At 46.8% G+C, this 21602-nt stretch overlaps 1 protein-coding gene across 2 annotated transcripts in view; it reads left to right on the top strand.

The window, feature by feature from the left end:
* The window catches only part of TOX2 (TOX high mobility group box family member 2), a 133745-nt gene that overhangs the window by 69050 nt on the left and 43093 nt on the right, over window positions 1–21602 (top strand). For both annotated transcript variants that reach the window (XM_045529186.1, XM_045529187.1), the window contains exon 3: window positions 14183–14428. In XM_045529186.1, the coding sequence (XP_045385142.1) occupies window positions 14183–14428 (246 nt within the window). The remainder of the gene's footprint in view (window positions 1–14182; window positions 14429–21602) is intronic.

Raw genomic sequence — 21602 nt, 5'->3', positions numbered from 1 at the left:
AAGTTGTCCGTAAAAATACGAGAGGGTGTGCAACCCAATGAACAATTAAAGAAATGAAAATTCCAGCAAGATATTCTTTTCTCAGTTGGGCTAAATTCTAAAACCTTGGTAAGATTTAAGTCACGCAACGGGAAGGCACCTGGGGCTGGCCCGTAGCGGTAAGGGGGTGTCACAGCAGGCAAGGCTGGAGGGCGGCAGGGCCAGATCGCGCAGGGCCTTGCAGCTGCGGAGAGGGTTTTGCTCTGTATCGTGAGTGCAAAGGGGACGTTGACTGATGGGAGCCTCATGGTCAGATGTGTGTGAAACTGTCACCCCGGCTGCTATGGAGAGAATGGCCGGCAGGGAGAGAGAGTGGGAGCTGAGAGACCTTTGAGAAGGCCACTGAAGCTGTCCCGGGGCAGGGGGAGAGATGTGACTGTTTGGACAAAGCTGGCTGCCCTGCAGATTTGAGATGCATTGGGAGATAGGGCCCGTGGTGACAGTTGGAGGCAGGGGCAGGAGAGAGGGAGGAATTGAACATCACACCCAGGTTTCCAGCTTGAGCCACAGGTGGAGGGACACTGAGGGGGAACAGGCTTGGTGGCTGTGGGCAGAACCACGAGCTCAGTGTTGGACGTGTTAACTTGCCTAACTCAGTTAGGACAGGGGCCAGCAAACCATGGCCCACAGGCCAAGTCTGGCCCTCCGCTTGTGTTTTGTAAATGAAGGTACAAAACTTTAGTTTAGATACTGCCTGTGGCTACTTCCATGCTACAGCGGCAGAGTCGAATAGTTGTCACAGAGACCGTATGACCCACAAAACCAAAAATACTTATTATCTGGACCTTTGCAGAAAAAGTTTGCGGAGCCCTTCTCTAGGACATCCAAGGGAAAGTGTCAAAAAGACAGTTGGATGTGTGGTTCTAAAAATGTGATTTAAAAAAACAAACAATGCTGCCACATATCAGAAAAGTGAGCTTCTTTATCTATAAAGTGGGGGTGTTGCCTGGTGCAGCCTCTTCTCCCTCAAATGCCGTGGCCCCCAGGTTGTCCCCAGCTTTGCTACTTAAGTTCTGCTGGGACTGTTTCTTCCTAAAGAAGGAAACCCCAAATCTCAAACCACCAATCCTGCATCCTTCCAGAATCTCCTCCTCCCCCGCAGGTGAATCACCCGGAAAGCTGCCGCGGCCTTAGGTGAGTCAGATAGTTCCCTGGGCGAGAACACGTAGGGATGATCGTGTTTGTTCCTAAACAGGGTTTTAGTAAAGAAAGTCGTGTCTAAGGTGCCCTCCCATCGTTGTCCCATTCTGATGCCTCTGTCTGCTGCAATCCAAGCATTTCGGGGTCAGGAACAGCCATGAAGCCATTGTGGCTGACGGCGTGGCAGGCCACCAGCAGGACAGCGTTGGGCATGCTCCTCCGTGATAGCCACGGCTTGGCTGGGACTGTCCCCCCGTAAATAAAGGCTTAAGAAGATATTACATTCCCCCTCCCCCACCTCCTCCAGAACCCAGGTTTAATTTTAACAGTATGGCCTTTCCAATCCTGTTTGGCTTATTATGGTATGAGGCTTTTATTTATTTATTTATTTTCAGAAGCATTTTGAGTCCAGGAAAATGACAGGCCGAGCAGAAGGCATAATTGTACTGAGTTTCCAGAAGTGCTGCAATACTCCACATCTGATCTACGGCAAGACACGAATGAGAAAGATTCTATTAAACATCTCTGGGACGGGTGACACAGGGGTATTATCCGAGATGATTAATTTGACTCAGTCATTATGGACACAGACAAGCCTGACAAAATTGCATTTTGCTCCCCACAGAATTCATAAAATCGCTGTACACATGATAAGAAATTCCAGTGCTGGGATCTCTGCTCCAGCTGATGGGGTTGGGGATTGGATAAGATGCCCTTTTCCTGTTGAGAACACAGTTGGGAAACACTGGATTGCTCTACAGTCTTTTGGCTGAGACATTCTTACAGGTGTAGGTTTTACTTGTTTAAATGGTAGGATGGCTGTGTAATTTACTGTCCAAATTGGGATGTTTTTTAGAAAGAGAGTGCTTTTGACCACTACCCCTGGACAAGAGGCATGAAGCAGAACTTTCCTGAGCTAAGCTGGGTTAATGTGTGTGTTGGGAGAGGTGTGAACATTGGTAGAGCAAGCTCTGGCTTCAGGAAACTCCTCGATTCCATAACTGCTACCCTTGTAGCATGTCTTGTGTCTTTGGAGAAGTCATTTTGCCCCCTTGAGCCTCAGTTTCCTTGTCTGTAAAATGGAAATGCTATTTAAACTTGTCCTTTTTACCATTTAAGGTCTTTTTCTTTTTTTTCGAGTGTGTAGGGGGGTTGATGTTCTGTTGACGTTTTCACACCTGTTTCCTTGTGTAATTCTCTGAGCTGTTAGGTGGGCTTTTGAAGACAAGGAAGCCGAGGAGTAGGCAGTTTGGATAAGCTGTCAAAAGTCCCTCAGCAAGTAAGTGATAGCACTGGACTCCCCAGGTCATTTTAACCCCAAAGCCAGAGTTCTTTCTGCAGATCAAACCATAGTGCTCACCGATTATATAGTCCAAGAATCTCCAAGCTTTGTTGGGAGGAATATTTGAAATATGTGAAAGCATTTGGAACCCCAGAGCCCTGTGTCAACATAAGGTGCCGTTGCCGTGACGGTGACTCTGGTTTATTCAGCAGGCTACACTCCCCTGGGTACAAGAAAACGTGGGTTCCTTCTCCTCCCTGCACTGGCCCCGGACTTGCTCTGCTGGATCTCTCTTGCCTGCTCAGAAGACATCTCTGGCAGATCCTGCAGCTTTTGGGCATTTTGAACTATGAGAATCAAAACTGCAGTCTCATGGCCCGTGATCTTTCTTCCCGGCTCATGGCCTCGGGGACCTACGGTGGGGACAGGGGTGATCCAGCACTCGCCCCTCCACGCCAGCTCCTCGGCTGCTGCCCGGAGACTCTAGGATAGGACAGGGCGAGATGGGATTGAAGGGGTAGGGTCATTACATCTTGCTGACGAGTGCTGTGGGTGTCTTACTGTCAGTGTCTGCTGTCGTGGTTCTTTCCCGTGAGGTACATTGAGCTAGGGATTCACCTGCAGCTCACCTCTTGTGACCTGCCCTGCAGCTGGTACACCTGCTGACGTATCTCCTGCTGCTGAGGTCTCCTTGCTCTATCGGGCTACTGTCTTGGGTGGGACCCCTTTAGATGCCTTCCTTAGCATTCACTTGCCCCAGGAAGTCACATGTCCTTAACTTGCTAAACTGTGTAGGTGCAGATTGCTCACAATCTCTCTCCCTCCCCCTCTCTCTGTCTCTCACCTCGTCCTGCCGTTTCAGGCAGCTCCAGCTATACTCTCATCTTCCAAAATCTTCCTGTGACAACCAGATACTAATTGGTGTTCTAAGCTTCTCTGGAGACACAAGTTGGGTTCTCCTAAGAAGCCTTGGTCACCAGGCTTCACCAGGGAGCGAGGTGCCACGTCCCCTTTTGTGGTATACTTCAAGTCTCAGCAACCTGTTTGGAGAAGGGTCGGATCACCCTCCTGCCTCAGTCAATCTGTGCCTCTCTCTTATACAGCACTGGATGGGCAATGGAGGTGGAGACTCAACATGTCAGTGTGGGAAGCTTGCAGGAAGCTTTAACTGGGATAAAGTAGAAAGCCATCAAATAATGAAAGGAACATTTCACCAAGAAGATACCGTAAAAATTAATAAGTAAATATTTAACAGCATAGCTTTGAAATATATGAAGCAAAAATGGACAGAAATACAAGGATTTGGTAAAATCACAATCATGGTGGATAACTTTTAACATACTACTCTCAGAAACTGAAGGATCAAACAGAAAAATAAAAGTTATTTAGAAAAATAATAGTTATTTAGAAGATGTAAACAACAGAATTAGCAAGCTGAAAATGATAAACTTTGACCAAAATTAGCCTGATACTGTGTTACAAAGGAATTCTCAATGGCTTTTAAAGAATCAATGTATTTTTCATTCCTTTTTGGGTATCCTCTTCTTTTTTCTTATCAGTGGTTACCTATTTTGTTAGCCTTTTCGAAAAGCCAGCTTTTCCTTGCATTTCTTATCTAAAATTCGTTTTCTGTTTTATTACTTTTTCTCTTACTGACTTTTCGGTTATTTTGTTACTCTATTTTTACCTTCTTGAGTTGAGTACTGAGTTCATTTATTTTGTCTTTCTTGTCTTCCAATTAATTCATTTAGGTAAAAAAATAAAAATTTTTCATTGTTAATCTCTCATAGGTTTTTTTCAAATGATGTTCTCATAATTTCAGTTGTGATTTCCTCTTTAACCCAAAAGTTATTTAGAAGATTGCTCTTGAAGTGTCTAAGTATTTAGGAATATCTTCTTCCCTCCAATTTTTCTGCTCCCTCTTTCCCTTGTTTGTTTTGTTAATAACTAGGTTCGAGCATTTAGATCTTACAATGTGGTCTATATAATTTCTACCTTTTGGAAAAAGTTTGAGATTATCTTTGTGTCTAGTACATGGTTATGTTTTATAAGCATGCCATAGATGTTTGCAAGGAATGTATTTTTTAAATATCAGGACAAATCAGGAGAGTAAATTAGGTTATTCAATTGTTCTGTTCTTACTCATTTCTCTCTGATTGATTTGTCCATTTTTGAAAAGTGTTAAAGTGACTGACATTGTTTATGGTTTTGTACTTCTAACAGTTTTTTTACATTTTATATGTATGGTTTATCAATCTACATAAAAGTTTAGGTCTGTCATTTCTTCTTAGTGAATTGTATCATTTATCAACTTAAATAGTCCTCTTGGTCTCTTTAGTGCTTTTTGCCCAGAATTGTACTTAATTTGTCATTAATTTTGCCACTCTGCTTTTTATGTGCCTGATATATGTTTATTTTTAACCTTCCATGTCATTTTATTTTAGGCATGTCTATTATAAATGTCGTATGCTGGATTCATTTATCTTAATCAAAATATTAATTTTTTCTTCTAATAAATCAATTGAAATCATTCATAATTTATTTTGATTACTAAATATTGAGTCTTAATACTGCAATTTTATGACACTATTTATTATCATGTTTCATAGTTCATTTCTATTTTCTTTTCAGATTTTTCTTAGGTCGGTCAAGTTCTGTTTTCTTTCACTTTTTTTTTTTCTTCTTCTGATGGTGTAGAATTTCTGCTTTTACTTAAAATTATAACAAATAGTTAATAAATGAATTCAGTAAAGTTTCAGGGTGTAAGATCAATATGGCCAAATCAGTTGTGTTTCCATATACCAACAATGAACAGTCTAAAAAGGAAACTATACAATAATATCTAAGAGAATAAAATATGTAGAAATAAATTTAGCCAAGACTTGTAAACTGAGAACTACAAAACATTGCCAAAAGAAATTAAAGAAGATCTAAATAAGTGGGAAGACATCCGTGTTTGTGGATTAGAAGACTTAATATTGTTAAGATGCCAACACTACCCAAGTGATCTACAGATTCAATGCATTCTCTATCAGATTTCCACTGGTCTATTTTGCAGAAATGGAAAAGCTTATCTTCAAATTCATGTGGAATTGCAAGGGGCCCTGAATAGCATGAATAATCTTGAAAAATAACAAGTTGGAAGACTCACATTTCCCTATTTCTACATAGCCACAGTAATTGAAACAATGTGGTACTGGCATAAGGATAGACGTTTAGAATTGAGGAGTCCAGAAATAAACCCATACATCTATGGCTAGTTGATTTTTGACAAGGGTGCCAAGACCATTCAATGGGGAAAGAACAATCTTTTCCCCAAATGGTGCTGGGATAACTGAATAGCCACATGCGAAATAGTGAAGTTGGACTCTACCTCATGTCATATACAAAAGTTAATTCAAAATGGACCCATCTGATAAATGATTGAGTTGATGGATACGCCAGTTATCCTGATTTGATCATTGTACATTTATACATGTAGTATCACACTGTACTCCATAAAAATGTACAGTTATTATGTGTCAATTAAAAATAATAAAAGCAAAAAAATTAATAGCATTACCAAAAAAATTGATTCATGATCTATATGTGAGAGCAAAACCCATAAAACTCTAAGAAGAAAACATGGGGGTAACTCTTCATGACCTTAGATTTGGCAATGAATTCTTAGATATGACAGGAAATGCGTGAGCAACAAAAGAAAAAAATAGATAAATTGGACTTCATTAAAATTAAAAACTTTTGTGCACCAAAGGACATCATAAAGAAAGTGAAAAGACAACCTACAGAATGGGAGAAAAATATTAGCAAATCATATATCGTAAGGACCTAGTGTCTAGAATACATAATATAAAGAACTCTTACAACACAACAACAAAAAGACAACCCAGTTTTTAAAATGGGAAAAAGACGTCAATAGACATTTCTCCAGAGAAGATATGCAAATGACCAAGAAGCACGTGAAAAGATGTTCAACATCATTAATCTTTAGGAAAATACAAATCAAAACTACACAATAAGATACCACTTCACACCCACTAGGATGGCTATAATTTGAAAAATGGAAAATAAACGTTGGTGGCAAGGATGTGGAGGAATTGGAATCCTCATACATTGCTGTTGGGAATGTATAATAAAATGTGCAGCTTGGCAATCCCTCAAAATGTTAAACATGCAAATACCAGATGACCCAGCACTCCACCCCTAGGCATATACCCAAAAGAATTGAAAAGAGGGACGCAAACATATCAGCGCATGCTCCTTCATAGTATCACTATTCACAGTAGTCAAAAGATGGAAACAGCCCACATGTCCATCTACAGGTTAATAAGCAAATTGTTGAATATACATACAATGGAATATTATTTAACCATAAAAAGGAACGAAGTACTGATATGTGCTATGAACCCCTAAAACATTATGCTAAGTGAAAGAAGCCAGACACAAAAGGTCATACATTACATGATTCCATTTGTATGAAAATATTCAGAATAGGTACATTCACAGAGGCAGAGCCAAGATTGGTAGTTACCAGGGGTTGAGGGGACAAGGGGAACAGGGATAAATTGCTTAATGGGTACAGTGTCTCCTTTTGGGGTGATGAAAATGTTCTGGAACTAGATACAGGTGGTGCTTGTGCAACATTGTGAATGTACTAAATGCCACTGAATTGTTCATTTTAAAATGGTTAATTTGATGTTATGTGAATCTACCTCAATAAATTTTTAAACATTATAACAAATATGTTTAAACTTACAGTTTTCTTGCAACATAAATAACGAATCAGTGTTTGTCATCTCCTCCGCAAAGGAAGACACAGCTTCCAGCTGAAATCTTCTGGATTTTCAGTTCGGGATCAGTATTAATTTGATAATCCTATACCTCTTCTATTTTAGGAATCCTTAGTCAGCAGTCACATTTGAAATTTCACTTTATCAGCAACTATTTTGAATTAATATAAACTGTCAGCTCACCGCTCTTTCTAGAATCCCTCTCGTGTTTACTTTTCATTCTCTAGGTTTTAGCTTTAGGTATTTTTCCAGAAAGGATTAGTTAAAAGAATTTTTATTTTTCCTTTCTGTGGTTGAATTTTTGATGAATCTGTCGTTTTATTGTGGTAAGTGAATGCGTTCATTGTGACGATTTGATACAACACAAGCTTATCTCTGTAACACCCATTGGATGTGCTTCATGGTCCTTCCTCCCCAGCGCGTCCTCCGGGCCCAGGGGCCTCCCCCTTGCCTGCTTACTCCCCTGTCTCAAGAAGTTACTGCCTTCAATGCTTTAAGAGCCCTCCTCCCAGGAATTCCAGGAGGGGGCAAGCCACACAGCCTTTGAATCTGTCTAGCATCCTTCCCTTCCTGGAACTGGGGTATGAAAGACATAACAGACAGTCTGAACTGCTGGCTGCTCTTCCCACCCCGGCCGTATTCCTTTGCTTGGAGTACCGTGCCTGAGTTGATTTGGAAAGAGAAGTGCAAATGCAGGCATTGAGGAACCAGGTGATGCTAGCAGCCTCCTAACACATCTCTGCATGGTAGGGGAGCTCCATCTCTGTGCTTGTTGGCAAATCCCCACCTCCTGGCCCTGTTGTTTGCCCCCATGTCTCTCCCCCGACTCCAACTGACACCCCCAAAGGACAGTCAGTTTTGGGTTTTCATGTGCCAGTTCAGGGAAGGGAGGACTGACTGCTGGACTGATTCCAGCCACCTATGTCTTGCCCTTGGGTCAGAGCCAAGGGTGAGTCTCCGCCTGGAATTCCTGGGATGGGAGGCCTTCCCGATCTGCCAATCCATTTATTTTCTTACTACTATATCTTCTGGCATTTAGTGAGTAGTTCATTCGTCCATTCATGCCTTTATTCATTCATTCATTTAGCAAATACTTGTTGAGAATTCACTACATATCAGGCACTGTTCTAGGAACTGGGGATCCCACAGTGAGCAAAACAGATGAAAATCTCCTGTGTGTATGGAGCTTGGAGCTGATGTCCTAGTGCAGCGGTGACAGGTGCTAAATCATAAACATAATAAATTAAGAAAATATATGGGATGTTAGACAGTGGTAAGTGATTTAAAAAAGGGAGAGCATGGCCAATGGTATGTGATGTTAAGTTGGGCAATGAGGGTAACCTCCTTGAGAAGCAGGTGTTTGGGCAAAGCCCCAAAGGGGTGAAGGAACAGGCTGTGTGGATATTTGAGAGAAGACTGTTCTAAAGAGAGGGAATAGCCAGTGCAAAGGCCCTGGGGCAGAAGCATGTGTGGAGTGGTCTGAACAAGGAGAATTGGAAACAATGATGTCAGAGAGGTAAAAAAAAAAGGCAGGTGGCATTGGGGGGAGCTAGACCATGTGGCATGCTGTACGGGGCCATTGTGAGAACCCTGTTCCTACTCTGAGTGAGAAGGAGACCACTGGAGGGTTGTCAGCAGAGCTTATGTTTTACCAGGATAATTCTGTCCCCAGTGAGAGCAGCCCGCAGCAAGGGTGGAGGCAGGGAAACCAGGTAGGAGACCGCTGGCTGAGTCTTTCAGGGGAAAGAGGATGATGCCTTGGACCACAGTGGCCACACCTTGGATTTATTCTCAAGGTGGAGCCGGTGGTATTTCCTGACAGATTTGGTGTCGGATATGAGAGAAAGAGAGGAATCAAGGCTAACGCCTTGGTTTTTGGCCAGATGACGAGAAGGATGGAGTTGCTGCCAGCGGAGGGGGGAAGACCGTGGCAGGGACAGGCTGTCTTTTCAATATGTTAAGCTGTCTGAGATATTGACCAAAACCCAAACAGAGGTGACAGATGACAGTGGGCCATGTGAATCTGCAGTTCAGGGGAAGGTCCAGCCTGGGAGAACCGGGCAGTGAGCAGCAGAGACTTGGTGTTTAAAGCCACGAGTCTGGGCGAGAGAAGCAGGGGGTGAATGCACTTAGAGGAGAGTCTAAGATCCGAGCCCTGGGACGTGCCAGCATTACTAGGCTGAGGAGAAGAATGGGAACCAGTAAAGGACACGGAGCTGTTAGAGGACCAACACCTCTGGTGTCCCAGAAGCCAAGTGAAGAAATTTGTTCCCAGGGAAGGTGACATACCAGTTATGTCAAATTCCACTGATAGGGTCGAGTTAGATGGCCAGAGGAGGACTGAGAATGACCACTGGATTTAGGAACATGGAGGTCACTGGTGACCTTCCCAGACAGTTTGGGTAGAAGGTGGGATGAAAATGCGATTGTCATGGATCTGAGAAAGAATGGGTGGACAGGAGGAGGAAACTTTTTGCAGATTGCCTGTAAGATTTTACTAATATTTTTAACTTCCAGAACTCTTACAGCTTGGCATGTCTTTCTATATTTTCAGGAGGACACCAGTGGCAGAGAGCAAATTAGGCACCACTGAGTGGCCAACCTCTCACTTACGGGAAGTCTGCAGTATGAGTGTGACCCACTGTGGGCAAAAGCTGGGTTCAGACTCACAAGACCTGGGTCTGAATCTCACCCAAGACCTACTAGCTATGTGACACTTCCACTCTCCAAGCTCTACCCTCCTCATTTGCAAAACGAGGATCGGTCACTTCTTTGCAGAGTGTGTACGCATTAACTGAAGAATGTGTGTGAAAATGCCGGGTCCAGTGGCTGGCACACAGTAGGTACTCAGAACGGGTTGGTTTGTGTTCAGATGTCATGAATTTAGGATTTGATTGCATTCAGAAGAGGCCTGTATGTGTTTGCATGCATAGTTATTTTTAAGTGTGCTAATTGCCACTTTATTGTCATAATTGTGTTATCCCAATATTTTGATACAACATATGCTTATTTTTTCAAAAGGCTTCTGGTCGATTGGGCTGGTTCCAAGGGAGTGAGGGTTTGGTTTTTGACTGAAAGGAATGGACTTGTGCAGTCACTGAGCATTCGCTGGGCACCTGCTAGGTGCCTGCACCTGTTCTGGCGGCTGGGGGACCGGAAGGGAGGTGGCAGTGGACAGACACGACCGGTGGGTGGCTGAGAGACTTACAGTACGTTGGGAGGGACAGATGTGGAAGCACCTGGTGAGGTTTGAACCTGAAGCCTGGGGCATTCCCCAGTCTCGGGGGCTCATTCGTTGCACTGTAAGTGACTGAGTACTTCCTGTGTGCCAGGCACTGTGCTAGGCACTGGTGACAAGACAGACTTGACGCCTGCCCTCACGGAGCCTGGGCTCTGGGTGAAGGGGGACACGAGGAAAAGGTAAGTAAAGAGTCAAAAATAATTTCAGGTGGTGATGACCACCATGGGGACACACACACGGGGCTGGGAAGGGAGAGTTGCAGGGCAGTGTCTTGCCATAGAGTGGGCAGAGGGTTGGGCAGGCTTCCTGGAGGAGGTGACTCTGAGCAGGAAAGCTGGCAGGGGGACGCTGCTTTCCAGGGAGATACATTTGCAGCTGATTCCCACCTAAAGGCAATCGGCCCCCAGCCCATCTCCGTGGTCCAGCTGAAGTTGGACATCACCCCATGGTGCACAGACTGTGATGCGTGAGTTAGGAACACTCTCGAGTGAGGGTGCTGAGCCAGTGAGCTGCTGTTTATGCACTCTGTCCTTGGGGGAGTCCCTGAGCATCTGACACTCCAGGCAGGACAAGAATAGCAATTACAGGAAACACTGAGAGTGCTGACTATGTGCCTGGCACTGTCCTGTCATCACCTTTTCTCACAGATGAGGAAACTGAGGCACAGAGAGGGTAAGTAGTGTGCCCAGAGTAGCACACAGGTAGGAAGTGGTAGAGCCAGGATTCGAACCCCAGCCGTCTGGCTCTTGCCCACTGCACCGCACGTTCTCCTGCATCACAGGGACAATCCTTTCTGCCCCCGGGGCAGTCACGAGGGCGAGATGCACGTTTACAGTGTCTGTTCAGCTCGCTGTTTTTGAGCTCTTCCTTGGCACCCCGATTCTGGGCCAGTTCTGGTCTAAGTGTTGGGGAAACAGTGAGCAAAATTCACGTTAAACACGAAACAAAGGATCATGTGAGAGGTGAGCTAACTGCAAGTTCATTGAGCACCTCCAAGGAGAAGTGCTGAGCTCTCTTGGGTGTAGAAGGAGTCTGAGCTACTCTAGAGGGCACCTGGGAAGACGTTTAAACCAAACCTGTTGCTGAAGGATGGGTAAGAACGAGCTGGATGAAGGGAGAGCATCCGGTGGGCGGAGCATTCCGGCAGAGGGAACGGCATAGGCGAAGGCCAGGAGGCAGGAGAGGTCACTATGGGTAGAGACGTCATGCAGTGACTCCCAGGGCCAGATTTGGGACTGTGGACCTTTTCCTAAAGGCAGTGGGGAGCTCGTCACTTTATGCGGGAGTGACATGGTGCAATGAGCATCTTTACAAAGACCATTCTGGCTACAGGAAGGGGATAGAGCGTCCAAGAGAGGGCTGGGGGAGGCCAGTGAAAGCCTGTGTCATTGTCCGGGTAAGAGATGCCAGTGGCCTGGACTGGGACAGTGGTAGTGGGCATGGAGACAAACAGGCAGATTTCAAAGATATTTTGGGGGAGTTTCATTGGATTTGAGAGGTGACAGAAGATGAGTCCCAGGTCTGTGGTTTTATTCAGTGGGTGGAGGACAGCGTCATGTCATTAGATGAGGAGGACACAGGACACGGTAGGGGAAGGGGCATCGTGACCGTCCAGTGGGAATGCTGAGTGCACGTTGAGATGCTCAGCTCTGGAGCTCAGAGGAGAGACCAGGGCGCCTTGGTAGGAACTGAAACCGAGACTGGCGAGGTCCCCCTGGGGAGAGGGCCTAGGGCAGGAAGAGAGGGGCGCTCAGGACTGAGGCTGAGAAACTCCCACGTGAGAACGGAGAGAGAGAAGGTGAAGCAAGAAGGTGGGCACAGTCGTCACCTCCTCCCTGATCTCTGCTTGCTCATCTGTGAGATGATCCCACCGCAGCCCTGCAGAGGGAGCCAGTGAGCGAGAGGTGACGTGGGCTCTGGGTCCAAGGGGTGGGCCCTGGGGGCAGGGGGCCGCCGCTCACCTCTCAGGGTCTGTTTCTTGGCTGTGCAGTGCAGTCTAGGGCTCTTCCCCATGGAATCGTTGTGAGATTCACGCACGGTGCCCAAGGACAAAGGCCTCGGCACCGAGCAGGCGTTTAGGGACGTTGTACTCCCTGCTGTCGCCGGGGCTCTAGGCACAGGTGCCCGTCCCCACTGCCCAGTGACCAGCCAGCAAGCAGTCGGTCAGGGCTGGCCCACTAGGAACCAGGCACTGTGCTGGGCTCAGTGACCCTGGCTGTTTCAACATACATCCTTGGCTTACCAAACCATACAAAGATGTTAGAAGATATTATTTTCCTATAGCTATTGTGGTTTAGGTTCCCCCCCCCCCTTAAAATTTACCCTCATATTCATCAATACCTTTGGTATCTTTCGTCAGTTCTGGAATATTCTCAACGATTATCTCTCCAGTTATCCCTCTGACCCATTCTCCCAACCTTCTCCCTCCAGAATGAGATTGGACAGATGTCCATCAGACACCCTTACTGCTCGTAACCTCTTTCAGGTTTTCTCTTTGACTCTCTCTGCTGAATTCTGGATAATTTCTTCAGATCCATCTTCCGGTTCACACATCTCTCTTCTGCTGCTCTGCTATCTTCCAGAGTATAGGCGAGGAAGAATGACTCTGCCCGGTCATGTAGCGTTGATACTAAAACCCAACAAGGGCAGTGCGAGACAGGAAAATCATAGGCCAGTCCCACTTGAGAACCTGATGCAAAAATCCTAAACAAAGGATCAGCGCACAAACCCCAGCAATCCTTAAAAAGAATAATACATCATGAGCATCGTGAGCAAGCAGGGTTTATTCCAGGAATGCAAGTTTATTCTAATACTAGAAAACCGCATGAGTTACTTACTGTATGAACTGAAGTAGATGCAGGGAAAAAGAATTTGATAAAATTAAAAAGCCATGCACAATTTTTTATTAAAAACACCCACCTTGACAAGTGAGGAATTCCCTCAACCTGCTAAAGGACAACTGAAAGCACCTGCGGCAAACATCATGCATTACGGTAAAATGTTGGATTTAAAGATAAGGAAAGCGACAAGGGTGTCCACTCTCACCGTTTGTGTTCAACATTGTCCTGGAGGTTCCTGGACAGTTCAGTGAGGTGGGAAAAAGCAAACAAGCACGGATTGGAAAGGCAGGTGTCTGGGGTGACTCCTAGTTTCTAGCTTTTGCTCCTCGGGAATGTTTGTACCATTGACCAAGATGAAGAAGACTAAGAGAAGCCCCAGTCGGGCTGAGTGTTGGGAACACAAGAGAAAATCATCCAGCCGCCCTGGGAAGACCACCAGATAGGGGGTTGGGGTGATTCGGCTCCATTCCCAGCTCATCTACTGACTTTGGAGGGCCTGCTTTCCTCCTTCCACCCAAGTCCCCATCTGTAAAATGGGCGGATGTGGAAAGATGGATCCAAGTGGGCTGTGGGGACCAGATCTGGTGGGACAACAGAGAGGGACGGGTGGACGGGAGCCGGCCCCCACTGTCCAGGCAGGCAGGCTTGGTGCGGAGAGCCTCCAGTGGGACGGAGCATCCGCTGGGGGATAGGGCAGCAGTCTTGACCCTCGGTCTTGCGGAGAGCTCACCCCTTTCTCCTTCACCAAGGGGTTGTTGTCGTTACTGTCGTTGCTGTCATTGGTGCTGATGAGTATGTTCTGCAGTTGTGAGACACTGACCCCCAACAACATGCCCTTTTGATGTTTTAGACCTATAACGGCCAGAGCGAGAGCAACGAGGACTATGAGATCCCCCCGATAACACCTCCTAACCTCCCCGAGCCGTCCCTCCTGCACCTGGGGGACCACGAAGCCAGCTACCACTCGCTGTGCCACGGCCTCACCCCCAACGGGCTGCTCCCCGCCTACTCCTACCAGGCCATGGACCTCCCTGCCATCATGGTGTCCAACATTCTGGCACAGGACGGCCACCTGCTGTCGGGCCAGCTGCCCACGGTGAGTCCCTGTCACCTGCCATGGTTCCTGCCGGTTATGGCAGGGAAGGGGGTCGAGAGGGAAGCAGAATGACGATGCCTTGATGAGGACCCTGTGCTCACGTGCAGGGTCTGGCTTCACTCGGTTGCTTGCGTGGGAGGCTGCAGGTTCCGGGGGTGGGCACGGCGGGAGATCTGATGTCCGCACGCTGCTCACTTAGGGGGCTCTGTTCATAATATCTTGGTATCGGTTTTTAGTATTTGTTAATAGCATACTCTCATTTTTATTTCTTATTTTTAGTTTTCAATAGCCTCAGTGAGATGGAATTCACCATGCCATACAATTCACCCGTTTAAAGTACACAATTGAATGGCTTTTATTATATTCACAGTTATGTAATCATCAACACAGTCAATTTTAGAATATTTTATCACCCCCAAAAGAAACACTGTACCCTCGTCATCACTCCCAGCCTGCCTCCTGAAGACCCCAGCCCTAGACAACCACTAATCTACTTTCTGTCTTTATATATTTGCCTCTTCTGGATGTTTCATATAAATGGAGTCATATCATTTTTTTTAAAAATTGTATCTTGCTTAAGCTGCCAGGGAAGGGGGTAATTACTCAGTTAAAGTTCATGGGGTAGGTAAAAATTCAGCAGGCAGACAAAGGCAAGAAACGACCTTCCAGGCTGGGGGAATAGAACCTACAGAGGAGGAGGCAGGGTGCTCATGCCAAGCTTGGGATTGGCATTGGTTTCTTCTTTTTGTTGGGCTGGAGAGGAAGAACCTGGAGCCAAGAGGACAGAGAGGAGGTGAAAGAGCTCAGCAGAAGCTGGCTCATAAGGGTTGGGAATCCCATGCTAAGGAGATGTATTTTTTTAAGCATGAATGGTTGATTTGAACCATCAAGACCTATAGAAAATCAGTAGACCAATTTTTATATTACACAATAAAACAATCTCCTTAAAAGAATTCCTGTCCTTCTCCTGAACAAGTGTGATTTGTATTTATTTTTGCTTTTTTGTTTCCTTCACAGTTTATAAATATTATACACTAGTCACATCTCTTACATTCATTTGTAAGTGACAGGAACCAAATTAACTGAAGCAAAAAAGACTAAAATATCTAGGGAGTGGACATGGGGTTTCAGGCATGGTTTGATCCAGGAACCCCAGCAGTGTCACAACCCCCTCCCATCCCCATTTCCACAGCAGGCCTGTTGACTGCCGGCAGCCTACATCTTCCCTGACATCTCTGGCAGGAAGCTGTTTGGGTCTTCCAGGGAGGACCATGGCTGAGCATCACAGAACCAACCCCTGTGTCCAGGAGGAAGCAGTCTTGTATTTTGTCAGCTTGAGTCACAAACACACCTGTAGCAGGGAAGGAGGGGGTCACTTAATTGGTTTTCATATTAGAATCACCTGTTGTTGGGTGGATTGTGTTCACCTCTGCAATGACTGGTCAGAAGCCACAGTCACATTTGTGGCCCAATTCTAACAGACGCCTGGGACCTTAGGCATGCATTTTATATTCAGACAATCTCAACTGTGTTTTATTTATTGTTCACCCTTCCTTTATTGCCACCATATTTCGTTGCTTAAAAAATCTGGTGTACTCTGTGCATTTTTGTAAGGCACATCCCATTTTCTGTTTGTTTTTGAAGCTAGGTGAGAAATAAAAGGAGAGAAAGAAGGGAGGGAGGAGGAAACAAACTCAGGATCCACATTTTATAGTGTTCGGTTCTCACTCAATGGAAACTGGTGCTCTATGGCTCCTGTGTCTTTTCCTTTCGGGCCCGTCAACAGTGCAGGTCCTCAGCTTCCTCATCTCTCAGGGAACTAGTGATTCCGACTCCACAGCCATGTGGTTTTAATGTCACTTTGTTAGAATGCTTATAGCTTAGCTTCCCAGATAACTTCCTAACAAAAACCTCGCTACTCCAGACTGTCCCAGTTTGGGTGGACACCTTTGTCACGTGCTATGAGAGCCATGGTGCAGGGGTGAGTCTGGCCACAGTTCTGGGCCACAGTGTCGCTGGCCTTTGGTACTGGGGTTGATGGAGACAGTGTAGGGTAGTGGTTAATGTGCGACTCTGGAGTTCCACCGACCCACATTAGACCCTGGCTCCGTGTTTGGGGCTTCGGTTTCCTTGTCTTGGAATGATAATAGGATGCACCTCAAGATGTGGTGAAATATATCTGAGATAATGTATGTAAAGTCTTAGCAAATGTCTGGCAGAGAGTAAACAATCAGGGAATATTTGCTATTGTTATTAGTAATAAAAATGAATTCCCACTGTCACCAAATGGCAGCGTTTTCCCTCAAGTCTCATTTACCTAAAGGAGCAGACTGCAGATACCCGCAGGTACACTTGCAGGGCCACCTGTTTACGATAGCTCTGATATTAATAATTACAAAGCGTGTTATCTGTTGATCAAAGATGACCCCCCAGTCACCCTGCCTAGGAAATGCTTTGGTTGGGCTCCGTCCAAATAGGCACTTTGCAGTCGTTTTCCAGATTTCTTTAAAACGAGCTCATGTTTAAGATGCTTCACAAATTCAGATAGCCTTAATTCTTCCATTAGTCAGACTTCGCAAGGGTTCACTGAATTTTATATTCCCTCTTTATGTCATGATAGATAAGCCAAACCCTATTACCCAGGGGAGAGCGCCCAGCCCAACTGGGAAAACCAGATAAGGACGTGTACGTACACTGGGACTATCTGGTGCAGAGAGACAAGGGGCCCTTAAAGACAAAGTTTCTAAATTTGTCTGAAGTGCAGGGTGAAGGGTGTGGGTCTGCGTGTGTGTGGCCTGCGCTCGGAAATGCAGGCGATGCCGCAGTTTGTGTTAATATCTGCTGGGTGTCCAGCACCGTGCAGAGGGCTTTGCGAACATTTTCTCACGTATCCATCCTAAGAACCTGACCGAGGGAGGGAGACTCTGGGGAGGTAGGTGAGCGTATCAGTTTCCTGTGGCTGCTGTAACAAATACCGCAAACTTGGTGGCTTAAAACAGCAGACATTTTGGGGACTAGCTGATGAGCACACATGTGCACAGAGGGAAGTAAATCGCAATGGAAATCAAGTAGGGGGGAGGGGGAGGAGGGGATGGGTGAAAACCTCCCTGGTGGGTGCGGTGGATACTATCTGGATGACGGGCACGCTTGTCACCCCGACTCAAGTCTTACAAAAGTGATCCATGCAACCGAAAACATTTATACCCCTGTAATACTTTGAAATAAAAAAAAAACCCAGATATTTATTCTCTCACAGCTCTGGAAGTCCAAAATCTGTATCCTCAGGCCAAAATCAGGGTGCCAAGAGGACCTCACTTCTTCTGGCTTCTGGGGTTTCTGGCCGTCCTTGGCTAGTGGCAGCATCGTTCTGACCTCTGCCTCCATCTTCACCCTGCCTCCTCTTCTGTCAGTGAAAGCTCCCTCTGCCCCTCTTGTAAGGGACACTTGTGACAGCACTGAGGGCATTTGGGGATATTCCAGGGTAATATCCCCATCTCAAGATCCTTAGCTTAACCACATCTGCAGGACTCTTTCTCTAAAGAGTCTTGGTACCCTCTACAAGCTCCAAGAATTAAGACCTGATGTCTCAACTACCGCAGTGATCTGTCGCTGTGCAACCGCCTTTATTGAGCACCTCCGAGGTACCAGGTGTTGTTCTGAGCTTGGAATCTACACGATGACCTTGCAGACTCCTGGTGCAGACGGAGAGAAGGCGAAGAGCCCGTTTCTAAAATCGTAGTAAATGCGAGTGCCTGCAAGAGGCCCTGACTCAGATGTGGGGTTCTCACTTCCTACAGGAAGTGATGGCCTGACACAGGGTAGAGTCTGTAAGTACGTTGTGAATGAATTAATGTCATACAGCACTTAAGCAGCAAAACCAGAATTCAAACCCGACTCTGTGCCCTACCATCCACCTCCTAGCTTTGCCAGGTGGCTGAGAGATGGTGCAGCCGGGCGCAGGGCCACAGAAGTGGCACAGAGGATGCCCTGATGGTCCAGGTGCTCAGTGCTGTCTGCGCAGACGGAGATGCACCACGGATGTTGACCCTGGGGAGGTGGGCGAGGCCAAGGCATTCGACAGCCATCCCATAAGTGCCAAGCCTCCTTGGCTCTGATCCCAGAGGCCACCAATTCCTTCTGGTCCCCTGCCCCAGCCTGCTCAGCCTTGCGGGCATGCGTGGGAGTCAGTCCTTGCTCTGGAGGTATCCCTGCTGGCAGGACCGCGGACGGTGCTGGCATCGGGCCCCTTTCACCAAATTAAATATGCTTAAGGCTTCTCCCGACTTCACCGTCTTAACTGATTAAACATTCATTTCCAAGACAAAAAGAGTCAATTTAGTATGAAAGACACATTTTGCCGGTTTAATTTAAAGTGCTGCACCTCCATCTGACCCCTATTTTCATAACTCAATAATTTTATCCTGTGTTGATTGTCTCATTTTGAGAGAGATATTGTATGTATAAATCAGTTTCTAAAATACCCAAAGAAACTCGAGGAGTGGAATTTGTTAAGCAGCTTCTGTTAAGTCTGAAATCATTTATTTTGGAGTCGTCCTTGGGAAATGTTCGAACCTCTGCTTCTGGCTTACCCGGGAGAAGAATTATCTATCCCGGGAGGGGACAGCGCTTGACTTTTCTAGACAAGTTCCTGCACCCTTTCTGAGCCCAGAGAAACTCCTGGAAAGCCTCGGGCAGGTGGAGGCCCGGCCCAGCGGGAGACGAGTTCTGGCGAAGCCCCCTCGACACCCGCCATGGAGTCTAGTGATTTGGGAGCTGAGCCCTAAGGGTCCCTAGAGCTGGGTGGTCCAGCTGGGGGACTCATGCAGCACTAGGTGGTAGACAGATGTCATTCATGCATTCTCCTCCCCACTGTGACTCTTACTTGCTTTCTCTGGGACTTCAGACAAGTTACTTCTCCCCCGGCTTCAGTTTTCCCATCTGTGAAATGGGGATTGGGATTCCAGCTCTGGTGACCTCACTAGTAGGAAAATGAAACAATTGCTTTGTCAGCTGTGACACATGGGACAAGTATGTGGGTTTAAGGTGTGGCAGACCTCCCACCACCACCACAAGCATCCCTGGCCGAGGAGGCTCCAATTCTGTCTGCTTGGACCAGAGTCTTGAGTGCTGAGTTTTCAATCTTTTGTGCTTTAGGTCTCTGTCCCAAAGCATCTTGCGGGGGTTGCTCCTTCTGCCACACAGAGGGCTAGGGACCATGGCCTAGGGACCCTCACCTCAATTGAAGGGCCTCTCTAGGCTAGTATTTGGGGGGCAGGCTGTTGGGGAGGGGGCTGAGCTGTACCTAAGTTGCACCTTGCTATAGAGAGGGTTCCCATGCCTGGAGCCCAAGGCAGGGCTTAGAACCTGGGGTGAGGAGTGGATCCTGGGGACAGGGCCTTGAGCTTAGGGGCAGGGGCTGGGTATTGCTTCTGGGAGGTCCTTCATCTACCTCGTAGCACCTCCCCTTCCCGTTCTGTGCTGTTTCCCTCCTATCTCCCTTCCCTCTCATCCTCCCTTCCCTGCCATCTCCCTCCTCCCCCAGGAGGCTTTGTCTGTCCCTGTTTGAGTCTTACAAGTTGAGACCCATGGGATCTCTTCCTGAGGAGAAGGGACCAAAGAGCCCCAACACTTGGGCCCCTGGAATTCTGAGCCATGGGGGGCAGCAGAGACCCCCTAGTCCAACCTATTCATTTTATTATTCTTAATGCACGTCTTGGGTTTTGTTTTGTTTTATGATTGTATCAGTTAGCTTTTGCTGTGTAACAAACCACCCAACACTGAGTGACTTAAAACAATGAATTTTTATTATTTCTCATGATTCTGTGTGTCAGCGAGATTCTTTTGATCTGGACTAGCTTGGGTGATTTCTGGGGTCCAGGATGGCTTTATTCACATCTCAGCAGATGGCCCTCAGCTGGGACCTATGAGGGTGACGTGGCCACGAGTCTCTCTCTCTCATCTTGTGGTAGCCTGGGCTTGTTCACACGGCGATGGTCACAGGGGCAGCAAGAGCAGGGAGGCCCCAGCATTGCAGCGCTTTTCAAACCTCTGCTGGCATCACATTTGCTGCTGTCCCATGGCCAGAGCCAGTCACATGGCCAAGCCCAGCTCAAGGGGTGGAGAAATAGATCCAGCCTCTTGGAGGGAGAGATGGCAGGGTTGCACTGCAGAAGGGCAGGGGGGCAGGGAGGCAGGAATGCGTGGCCATTTTTGTAATCCACAGTGATGGTGTTTTGTTTTTCTGTGTGTTTTTGTTTTCTTGGCATAGAGTATATCTAGTAGTCAGGAGCATAGGCTCTGTGGTCAGACTGACCTTAGTTCAACCCCCAACTTCCTCACTTGTTACCCCCAACCCTGTGACTGAGAGGAAGGGGTGAATCCTCCCTGAGCCTCAGTTTCTTCATCTGTACAACGGAGGTAATGTTACTTGCCCCATAGGAACTTACGAAGATTCAGTGATCAGATGTAGGCGAAGCAGCACACAGTAGGTATTCAGCAAATGTTAAGCTACTGTGTCTATTAATGTAGTCACTTTATTGACAGGAGTTGGGTGGCTGCAGTGTCTTCTCTAAATTTGTCCAGGCTGACCTGCAGGATGTGGGTGTTGCGGGAGGTGGCCGGCCTGGCTCACCGAGGCGGGGTCTAAGAGACCTGTGTCGGGAAACCAGGCCAGCAGCTGCGGGCCCCTGCAGGGAGGGGGAAGGCATATTAATTACATAAGGACCTCGCTCAGGGCTGAGAGCTTAAAAGCAACAGCAAAGTGACAGCTCCACTGCTTGCCAAGAAAACGAAGGCCCAAGACTCAGTTTTTCCTGGCTGCGTGACCAGGGGAAGGATCCATCTTAGTCAAAGCAGGGGGTTGACAGGGTTGCCTGCCGCGTGGAGTTTCCCTGGGTACCATGTTTTGTCTAATTTTCCTCTGGGCGGGGGGCGGGGGGTGGTGGTGACTGATCTCCCAAATGGGCCTCTGAGGGTCCTAAATGTGGGGAACTAGAGGCCCAGAGCTTTCTTTGTGTGCATCAGGGTCCAGGTGAGACTCCTTTCCTCTGTTTTTCAGAGGCAGTAAGCGAAAGAAATATGTCTTTTTCCATTTTATAAAACTCAGAAAAATGGCTTTAAACAGCTTTTGCTCCCCTGGTATAATTATTTATTTTCAAACACTCCTGCAGGGGAC

Source organism: Lemur catta, chromosome 17 (genome assembly GCF_020740605.2).
Source record: "Lemur catta isolate mLemCat1 chromosome 17, mLemCat1.pri, whole genome shotgun sequence".
In the NCBI taxonomy this organism is placed as follows: domain Eukaryota; kingdom Metazoa; phylum Chordata; class Mammalia; order Primates; family Lemuridae; genus Lemur; species Lemur catta.
The sequence above is the reverse complement of the archived record's forward strand: the minus strand, read 5'-3'. Positions and strand labels throughout refer to the sequence as shown.